The sequence below is a fragment of the Chroicocephalus ridibundus genome, chromosome Z (assembly GCF_963924245.1).
Source record: "Chroicocephalus ridibundus chromosome Z, bChrRid1.1, whole genome shotgun sequence".
NCBI lineage: Eukaryota > Metazoa > Chordata > Aves > Charadriiformes > Laridae > Chroicocephalus > Chroicocephalus ridibundus.
In genome coordinates this window covers 34,524,603-34,535,200 of record NC_086316.1, presented here as the reverse complement: position 1 = coordinate 34,535,200, position 10,598 = coordinate 34,524,603, and the positions used below count along the sequence as shown (strand labels likewise).

General features: G+C 48.6%; 1 protein-coding gene across 3 annotated transcripts in view; it reads left to right on the top strand.

Moving 5' to 3' along the window:
* Window positions 1-2,975: 2,975 nt before the first annotated feature.
* Window positions 2,976-10,598, top strand: part of CPLX1 (complexin 1) — a 106,410-nt gene continuing 98,787 nt past the window's right edge. Inside the window, exons 1-2 of one of the 3 annotated variants that reach the window (XM_063320633.1) lie at window positions 2,976-3,217; window positions 4,151-4,253. In XM_063320633.1, coding sequence (XP_063176703.1) covers window positions 4,223-4,253 — 31 coding nt within the window. In that variant the 5' untranslated portion in view covers window positions 2,976-3,217; window positions 4,151-4,222. Of the gene's footprint in view, window positions 3,246-3,569; window positions 3,592-4,150; window positions 4,254-10,598 lie in introns of those variants that run through there. The other 2 variants (XM_063320634.1, XM_063320635.1) reach the window with 2 other exon arrangements.

The following is a 10,598-nucleotide window of genomic DNA, read 5'->3' as shown; positions in this document are numbered from 1 at the left end:
AGTAAATATGCTATTAAATTTCATTACTGCCAGATTCATATTCATAAAGTATTCTGGACAGAATATATTGTTAAATGCCATCAGAAAAAAGATCCATGGGGTCATTGCCTCATTGCCATGAGGGGGCAATGCTGCTATTTCTCTGGTTGCAGAAGTGATGTGTTTCAGGTAAGTGACATAACAGATCCCCATGAGTCCATCCATCCAGTTGGGTTTCTCAGAAAATTGAGGAAAGGTTGAGTCACAACTCCTCTGTTCAATTTCAAATGTAAAAGCCTTCTCCAGAAGCCTTTCTGGGACCACTATTACCTACATCACCGCTTTTTGACTGTGTTCTTTCTTGTCTCTGTGCCTGAACCCTGTGTGGTGAGGAGTGTACTGGTGTGATTTTTCCTGATGATAAGTCAGTGTATCACCTGGATAGATGGTACCCAAATCAGGCTCACAAGCATTCAGGTTTTCACCTTGAAGGTGCATCATATGGGAGTTGCTTGGAAGCTGGCACTTGGTGTAGGGAATCAATACTGAAGCTGGGACTAGGAGTATCTCAGTGGGATTTGTGGTTTGGTGATCCTGCGCCTGGTTCTCCTGAAGGAGAGGGAGCTGTGAAGTATTTGATGTTGGGGTCACATTTCACCGCCTCACGTGTCTTGATTTTCTGTGGCAGCTGTATAATCTGGAAAAAGTGGGAGTAGTTTGGGGTCAGAACGATGGGCACTTGACCTTTGGAGAGTCAGCTGGTTCTGGGGACAGACCAAAAGTTCTAAACAGGTCTACAAGAAGCTCAGGGACCTCTCACAGGGTCTTCTCCTTGATGTGTATATTGTTTTTCCTGGCTTCTGAAAGCCCTGTGAATGACACCACTTTTTTTCTCTGCACGCAAGGGAGGACGTTTGTCATTGCAAGGCTTGTAAGGAGCCTGTGGACAGGAAGGATGACATTTCTCAGCAAGCCCACTTGGCTGCACTGACCCTTGGCTGCTGCAGAAGTTGCTTGACATAGCATGCACCAGGTTCCCCAAAGCAGGGAGGAGAAACCTGATTTTACACAATTAGGTGTTTTAGCTATTAGGCCACACTTCTCTGATTCTTGTGTTTGAGGGCATTTGAATTGTTCTTTCCCAGACTCTAGGGTATAAGAGCAAGATGTGCACCTGGAGGTTTAGTAGTGTGGGCACACCATCCTCCTCTCCAAGAGCAATCACATAATGCCTCACAAGAATGTGGGATGTTGTATGGCAGACCCAAACCCAAACCAAGCCCTGCTCAAAATTATATGGGTGCTTGGGGAGGCAACACAGACCTCGAAATACTGTGTTAATTGCACAGTTCAAGCTCCAGCAGGATCCCAGGTTTGTTTCTTGGGTGCAGCCATCTATGTTGAGCCCCTGCTACAATATGTATGGAAAAGAGAGCATCAAATAGGTACCAGTATGCCCTTTGGATTGGAAATCCTGGGGTGAGTTAAGGCTTAAAGCAAGAGGGTTTCCCACCCCCTCTGGGTATTAATTTTTCCTTTCTGAAGTGTGTTAGTAAAAGGGCAGCACATGCCTAGTCAGCTGAGCTTCCTAGGCTGATACTAGTGTCTGTTGGAAAAGTGGCTTTCTGGGACATCAAAAGAAGGAGAAGGGGAAAGGGAAAGGGAAAGAGAAAGGGAAAGAGTAGGAAAAATAGTAGTTCAGTGGAAGGGACATACAATGACCACATAGTCCGACTGCCTGACCACTTCAGGGCTGACCAAAAGTTAAAGCATGTTATTAAGTAAATTGTCCAATTGCCTCTTAAACGCTGACAGGCATGGGGCACCGAGGCAGACCCAGGTGGGTAGATGCTGTCCTGAGCATAGAAGCATGCCCTCCCGCATCTGCAGCTGGCACCCGAGAGCTTTGCAGGCTGCGGAGCCGTGGTGGCCGGCATCGCTGCCCCGAGGGGGATTGGTTTGCCTGCTGGACCTGCGTGACTTTCCCCGCAGTGCCAGGTGCGGCCCCGCGACCCTCCCCGACCTTCAGACGCGGTGGCCATGCCAGTGCCTCCCCAGGATGTCTGCGCCGCTATTCCCCCACCCTCGGGCTCCCACTTCTGCCAGCACCATTTCCGCTCCCCCCCACCCCCCTCCTCCAGTTGCTCTGGGGGCTGCTGTCCCACCTCTCCTGCTGGCGACAGAAGGGCGTAGCAGCGGCAGAGCTCGTCCCCTCCGCAACCCGGTCCCAAGCCAGCTGTCAGCATCCCTAAAGGTGGGTGCTGGTGCCGTGACGGGGTATTGCTCTGCTTTGCCACGTAGCGCCGCACGCACCTCCTTCCTCCTTATCTTCAGATGCCGTCCCGAATCCGGGCTGAACAACGGGTCGGTGCACTGGTGCCCTCCAACCGGCAACAGCAGGAAGACGACTTTCCCCTTCCCCCGGCTTCCACCCCCCTCTCCCCCCACCCCCAACCTCCTTCTAGGCTGCAAACACCGATGGATAGCGAGATAACTGAGCCGAGCAGCCAGAGATCCTTCTCCGGCCACAGTAAAATCCGAGGCGAAGGAGGGAGAAGGCGGCTCTGCTCTCTCCCTATCTTCTTCCTTGCCTCTCCAACTCCTTCCAGGACCTAGGGGATGAGAGGACCCAGAACAGAGGACGCGGATCGCACTCCCACCCTCCCCCTTTTCCGGGAAGCTGTATTTGCAGAGATTTCCCCCGGCACACACACACTGACGCCCGAGGAGACGCAAGGAAGCAATTGCAAAATGCAACTGCGGGCTCACAGCCTCCCCTCCTTCCACCACGGCAGAGCGCAAGGACACCTGGCTGCTGCAGACAGCCGGGGATAGGGTGGGGGACAGGCATGCAGATACACGCACCCCTCCGCTCCCCGGGGTTGGGGAGCGCCGGGGGCCTCCTCCGCGGCGAGCATCGAGGTGCGAGGGCGGCGCAGAGAAGGGGCGGGGGAGCCGGAGGCAGGGGGAGGGAGGGAGCCCAGCACCCGCAACGAGGGGAGGAGGAAGGAGGGACCGTGTCGGTGGGATGGTCCGGAAATCCTGTGATAAAAAGAGGGGCGCGGGGGAAAAGTAGGGAGAAGCTCTGGACTCATTGTCTCTCCCCCACCCCGCGCTTTCCCCGGCGGCCCTCAGGCACATGGGCGCCGGCCGGAGCCTCTAGGAGCAGAGCGGTGCGGAGAAGGAGAGAAGCGGAGGCGCTGCAGCAGCCACCTGCCGCCGACCCGGTACAGCTCAGGTCAGCACTGCGCCCGCAGCCCAGCCAGGTACTGGCGCCGGGGCGGGCCGGGCCGTGCCGGCCGGCGTGCGGAGGGGCAGCCGGGAGAGGCGGGGTGGGGGCACGCAGGGATGGCAGAAGCCCTTGTCCTCCCAGGTGCTGGCGGGCCGCACAGCCCCACGGCGCGGCTGTGACCCGGTACGGGGCGAGGGGTCGCAGCCTGCCTCGGAGCCGAGCCCGCCGCTCCCCGCGGCCGGGGCCAGCAGAGGGAGGCAGCAGCCTGGGCGGCGGGGCTGCTGTGCCGCACCTGAGGCTGGCCGGTCACAACCTTGAGCCGTCCCGGCTCTTCCTGAGGAGGTGCAGTCCTCCCTGGCATTGCGCTGGAGTCGTTCTGGGTGAGGTTGCTGAGGGGCTAGGGTGGGGAAGCCTGCCCCGCATCCGTGCTCTCCATCCCGTCGCCCGGGCTGCATCCGCAACCAAGTCGCCCAGCTTCCCCCGCTTGCCCTCCCAGGCACTTGCGGAGCGCTTCACCTTCAAATGCCCCCTCGGCTGTCCCCGGCGGAGCTGCCACTCCGGAGCTAGCCCTCCGAAAACCGAGAGGGCTGAGAGGCAGGCGGGGAAATGAGAAAGTTCAAAGGTTTAACGCCTTCATGCCCGCCTGCTGGAGACAAGCCGGGAGCACCGCAGTGCTCCTCCAGGCTCACTCCCGGCCACCTGCCCTGCCTGGGGGGCCCACAGTGTCCCCTTACCTTCTCCTCACACCCGTTCCCTGCCTGCTAGCATGCAGCTCCGCTCCCCGGGTGCCTTGTCCTGTCTGGAGGGCTGGGGGTCTGGAAACTTGCTTACACTCAGGCAAGGGGAGGAAGGCTGTGGGGAGAGAGCTGAGAAAGACCACACATCAGGCTTTTCTTCTCCTACAGACACTATTCCTCTTTTGATTGTCTCTCTTTGCAGGCTGCCCTCCAAGGATTCCTGGTCTCTGCGCACGTGAGGTGTGAAGGTGGGCAGCACCCCTAAGCCATCAACATGGATTTTGTTATGAAACAAGCTCTAGGAGGTAAGTGCGGTTGGTACATGAGAAGTCTTGCATCCCTCCCCACCCCCCCCCTCCTTTGCACTGTGCAAGAGAGAGGACGGACTGCTATGGGGCTGTGGTAAGGTCTGCAGCTTAAAGAGCTGTTAGGGGACCCGGAAGAGCATGCCTATCACCGATTCATGATCCTAGAGCCAAGCGCTTGAACAATCTGAGCAGGAGAGGGCAGCAACAAGCAAAGACCAAAGCCCCGTGTCAAGGGAAAGACCTCCCACACAAGGTGTGCAGGCCCTGGGTCATGCCTAACCTGGCACCCGACCAGCTGGCTGCATATGCTGCTGTACAGTGCACAGGTCTTGCTTTGCTTTGCAAATGTTACAGAGAGGTTTAGCTAGAGTAAACCCAAAGAGAATTTTGTGCATGTGTGTAAGCCCCTTTTTCACCCTGCCCATAAATGTTGGCTGGACCTTGACCAAAAAACAGTCAGTGCATAAATTTTTGTACCTGGTATTTGGAGCATTGTTTTTAGTAAGAATATTGCTGCAATAACTAGTGAAATAGTAATAAAGTTCCCATCCCCGTGCCCCCCACCTGGACTTGTGGCCAACTTTTATACATGGTTTCAATGTATTTCTTTCCATGCATGATGAACCATTTTAACCTAATGGTGGGAAATATAAAAGGTAGTGGTGTGGGGGACAGAAACTGAAAACAATGCAGAAACATTTGGGAATGAGATTCCCTTGTTCTGCCACAGTTACGCTGCCTTTCTGGGCTGCTTGGCCTGAACACTCAGTCAGAAAAAGGCTGTCACATACTGAATGCTGGCTGCTGTGGTGAATTGGAGCAGTTGGCCTCACAGGAAGTCAATGAAGTTGTTCTGATCATTCACTTCTACGCTGTTATCTCATGCGTGCATTTTTCTTTGGAGAAATTGTGGAGTCATGAGACCGTGGGAATGTTTCATGCATGGTGTTATTGATATCATACGCAGCTTCAACATTTACTGCAGGACTCTGTCCCATGACATGGATTCATGATTTTCCTCTTTGAAAGCAGAGGAACTGGCATTTTTTTTCTCTCACCAAGGGAGCAAAATTAAGTTAGTCAAAATTAAGCTAAGAATACAGTAAGCTACTTAAGTTTTAGCTAGGGTGTTTTGAATGTAAGATCAAACTGGAGAGGAAAGGGTCTAATTTGATTGCGCAAAATAGCAAGATATGAAGATATCTATGTGAGAAGATAATGGCAATACTTTTTGTTACTCCTCCGTGCCTGTTTTAAAGGAGAAATAGTTTTGACAAGAAGGCTCTGCACTGTTCACTATGGTGTGAATAAGGTTGCTTGCACAGAAAGGAACAAGTGTACGTGCAAACTGGAGGTATAGCCACTGAAGCTGGAGATAAGGGAATCCACTAAAGAGAAATAACTGCTTAGAGACTGCAGTTAAAGGCAGAGGGAGGAGGGTTGTGGCAAAGGAGTAACAGCTGAGATGCATGCCCTTTCTTGCAGTTTAGTGACTAACCTGAGTTGGAAGCAGTGTCTGGCCACGCTTAGCAGCATTTACTCTGGGCAGACACTCATTCTAACATAACGTTGCATGCTGGTGTCAGGATTTGCATTGTAATAGGAGTTGCTGAGAAGGCAAATTCAAAAGCCATCTTTTAGTGAAGCCTGAGTTTCTGATGTCTGTCAAGACACTGCCCAGGGCGTCTGCCCAGAAGTCATCACTTCTGCCAGATGACTTGATGTATTAGCAAATGTGTCTGGAACTTGCCCGTTTACTCAATAAAGGAGAAGTCTCTGCAGAGTGGTAAAATCCAGGAAATTATAATTCATTAAGCAGAGACCTATTTTAAAATTAGAAATAGTTTCAAAGAGGAAAAACAAGATGTCCCAGGGCAAATATAACATGGAAAATAAAGGTGCTTTTGGACACTGTTTTCCCACTGAATTTAAAGCCCAAGCTGATGCAAGCGTGAAATCTGACCGTACAGACACAGCAAACCAAGGACATGAGGTTACAGTTTGTTTCCTTAATTATGGGGCCAGAACACTTTTTTGTCTGCAAGTTCTGACATCCAGAGGGAGATGCCCAAACTGAGAAAAGCACCAAACCTCTGGTGGGTAACAGGCTTGCTTTGGTTAGGATACATGCATAGTGTGATCAGTGAATGAGTGTTTTTCTTATCCCCATTTTCAGGGAGATATTCCTGTGGATTTCATGGCTCTCTGGTTTTAGTTTAATGTGGCTTTTCCCAGAACACTTTCATTTTGCTCTCTGCTTGGGACTTTTTGAGTGGTGCAGAAGTCCTTATCCCATCCCCAAAATATCTTCTGGCACCCCTGGAAGAAAGAAAAAAATATTGCAATTTTTTCAGTAAGGTCCCCTCCAATTTACAGAGAATCATACATGCTATAGATACTGCTTGCAGACCACCTACGGCTATGACAGCTTAAGCCTTTCACTATCTCAGCTGGGGACACCTCAGAAAGGCCACAGGCCAATGGGGTTTCCTTGTCTGAGCATTATGGGCATGGAATTTTCTTTTCCCGGTATCCAGCACCAAATTGGGACTTAGGCCAGATCTTATGGTAGCTAAGAGCCTGCTTTTGTTGTTTTCCTGTTGGACAGGACTGTGCAGGGCTCTGAAGCAAATGAGGACTTTGGGACCAGGTTTTACCATATTGGAGTGATCAGAGGAGGTACTGGAAGGAAAACAGAATTGCTCTCCCACCTCCTCGCTCACCTTCTTGAGGAAGAGGAAGTCTCACACTCTGCTTAATTAAGAATAAATAAAAACCTTAGCAGAACACTCCTGTGGTAGTTTTCCCATTGCCTTTGAAGCAATCCATGAAGACATTTCCTTTGTCTCTAATGGCACAGGACAATCAGATCTGTTTTTCCTTGAGTTTTGCCAGTCAGAGGGGAAGAAGTCAGCAAGGTGTTTTGAAAAGTAGGTAAGCCAAGTCAGCAAGCAAGGAAAGGCAGGTATGTTGTGTAGAGTTGCTTTGTTTGGTACAGGATTTAGGTTTTGTGGAATCGATTTGGCAGGTTATTGCATTGCTGAAGTAGAATGTGTTCTTTCTCTTGTTTTATCGTTGTTGAAGAGGGTCTGCAGAACCCTGCTGTTTCTGTGTGGTATAAGGCAATCAGCTGCACGCTGCCGGAACTGGGATTTTGGCCACTTTGCTCTTCCTGGGACAGTTCACTAAATGAAGACAACAGAGTGATTTTGTGATTGCATTTTACATCAGGAGTGCTCTTTGCCAAGTCAGGTCAGAGCTCTGGAGTATTGTTTTCATGACCAAGGGGTATGACTTCCTGGGAAAAAGCTGGAAGTGAAGCACCTGGAATGGTCCCTAAAGGAATTTAGCCATAGTGTGCGAGTTTGGATCATGACGTGACAGACGAGAGAAAGACTTCTTACAGCAGAAACTAGCATTATGCAGACCAGAATGCTCTGAATATATGGATATACAGAACACACAATAGATCTAACTCTGTATTACACGGTGTTGTGCAGGGCCCTTTTAACATGCTCCTTTTATTGCCATGGATAAGAGACATGTCTAGCTGGGATGCCTGGCTTACCCAGTGACTTTTCCTAATGTCAGCCTGTGGGTAAATCATATAATTCATTTCATATATAATGATGCATATCTTCTTCATGCTACCAGTACCCCTTAAATTCATTGTGCAATGCATGCCCCATCAGGAGGAAGGGTATCTTTGAGTTTATGGATAGATATTCAAGGGACTATATTACAGGCATGATTTTCTGTTTTATTGTCAGCAGCTTAGAGTGATGACTGCTGCTTGGCATTCACTTTATCTGTCGAGATTCACTGGTGTCTTGTTTTGGTTCATATGGATTCTTAAAATACTGTAGGCAGAAGACAAATGCAACCAGATTCCCATCTGGAATATGTCAACAGGGGGGATTACCTACTTCATGTCCCTTACAGGCAGCTTTGGTTTAGCTAGGTATACCACAAAACACAGTCCAGAGGGAGTCCCCTTGTCCTTGAAGATAGGCAGAGATTTAAACTCTTCTGAAGATAATGGGATTTCAGTCACTGTCTATAATCTCTGAAAAAGGAGCCCGTGTGCTAAGCTTACATTAGTGAAGGTGTGAGTGTATGTGAATGCCAGATAAACCTGAGTGGAAACTGTACTAGTGTTTAACAACATCTTAGCAGCGGCCTTTTTTGTGTCTTATGAAGTGTACATTTTGCTGCTGCATTTGCCTCACTTTACTTGCTTGTGATATAAGGATTAAGTCCTTGATTTTTCCTTGGAGAAGTCAGTAAGACTGAGTGCAGTTAGAGGCAATACAGACCTGTCCAGGGTGGAACAGACAGGGAAATAAACACATTGGTTTCTGCCTTCTCCTCCTCCAACTCAGCCTCTTGTTTCTCAAACTTGCCGTTCTCTGTTAAGCCTCTCCTGCTCCAGGACCTCATGCACCAGTTACACTGTTCTCCACTGCTTATGTTAATGTACGAAGTTCTGGAGCACGACAGAAACTGTAATGCAGAACTGCAAGTTGTGGTGCCAACAAGTAGTGCTGATATTTACTTCTGAGGTGCCTATTGCCTATTATACTTGAAACTTGTGACACATGAGGTCTTTCATTTTGCAGTCAGGCGCTTCCAAATCACAAAGACTGCAGAACTGGAGATGACACAGGAGGTCTACAGCCCACTGTAGCATGTGGTAGATACGGGGGGACCATCTACTTTTGTTCTCAGATAACTTCTGCCTATGTTGTGTGCAATTCCAGGCACCACAATTTAAAAAGGAGGTTAAGGTACTTGAATGCGTCCAGAGGAGGGTAACAAAGTTGGTGAAAGGGTTGGAAAGCATGTACTGTGAGGAGTGGCTAAGGATTCTGGGTTTGTCTAGTTTGAAGAAAAGGAGGCTGAGGGGCAACCTCATTGCTCTCTACAGCTTCCCGAGGAAGGGAAGTGGAGAAGAAGGTGTTGATTTCTTCCTGGGATCCAGTGACAAGACATGTGAGAGTGATTCAAAGCTGTGTCAAGGAAGGTTAAGACGACATTAGGAAACACTTCTTTACTGAGAGGGTGGTCAAACAGGCTTCCTAGAGAGGTGATCAATGCCCAGTGCCTCTCAGCTTTTAAAAGGCATTTGGACAATGCCCTTATAACATGCTTTAACCTAAAGTAACGACCTAAAGTGGTCAGACAGTTGGACTAGAGGATCATTGTAGGTCCCTTCCACTGAACTATACTATTCTATACTAGTGTATTCTATAAACTTTTTAGTGAGTAAGAGTATAAGATGAATTCTTTATCCTCGGTATGTAGTATGGTTGTGTTATTGTTTTATTATTTTATGGATCCCTTTTTTCTTTGTCTGGTGTTTTGAGTATATGCATTTAAATGACATTTTGAAGATGAAGAGGTAGTGTTGATATGTGATGGATACATTTTTCACAAGGAATGGTTTTATAGGCCTTTTTTTCTAATGAATATTGCTAGCAAAGAGATTTTCATTAAGGTATCGGATTAAGTTGAGTGCAATCATGATGCCTGTTGCCAAGACAAGGATAGAAAGGAAAATCCCATGTAGGCATCTCAGTGCTTCCAGAAAAACAAGCTAAACGTGGGTTCTACAGCTGTTCAAGGCTGATTAATCTATACAAGCCTTGGATCTTCCTTGTTTGTTTATTTGATGCTAGATCCTCATATGGTAACCTATAGGGCTTATTTTGTTCTTCAGGAATTCCCATTAAAACCAAGGAGCAGGTTATTTTCCAAGGAAATGAAATAGTTGACTGTGGAGATGATACCAGTGAAGCAACTACAGCGAGGGTCATCTGATTTATTCCATTAATGATCCAAACCAGGAGGAGGAAAATTGGCCAGGTCCTTTCTTCCTGTGGCTTTCTTGAGAAGCCTTCCTTTTATATTTGCTTGCCTCTGTTGGGCCTGCTGCTGTTAGAATTGTACAAATGTTCTCACTTGTGTCTGCTGGGTTCTTACTTCTGTTTGTCTTATTTGTAAGCAGGCACTGAGAGCAGTGTGCTAATTTAGTGTCCTTGGAGGAAATGAGCAACCTTCAGCCTGCTGATTACAGAGATACACCACAAAGAGCTCAACTAAAATTTCTTTGCTGAGCATCTGCTTGCCGAGAGCCTGCTTAGAGTGCAGCGACATGGATAACCAGGAAGTTTTCTCTCTCAGAGTGGGGAGAGAGAGAGAAATAAGGAAATTTCATGTCTATTATGATTCCTCCATGGCAGAACAAAAGATGCTTCTCTTTGATTCTCTGTCCACTTTGAAAGTATTTCTGCATACTTTTCATTTTGGCATATGTTGCCATACAATTGAATCTTTCTGGCT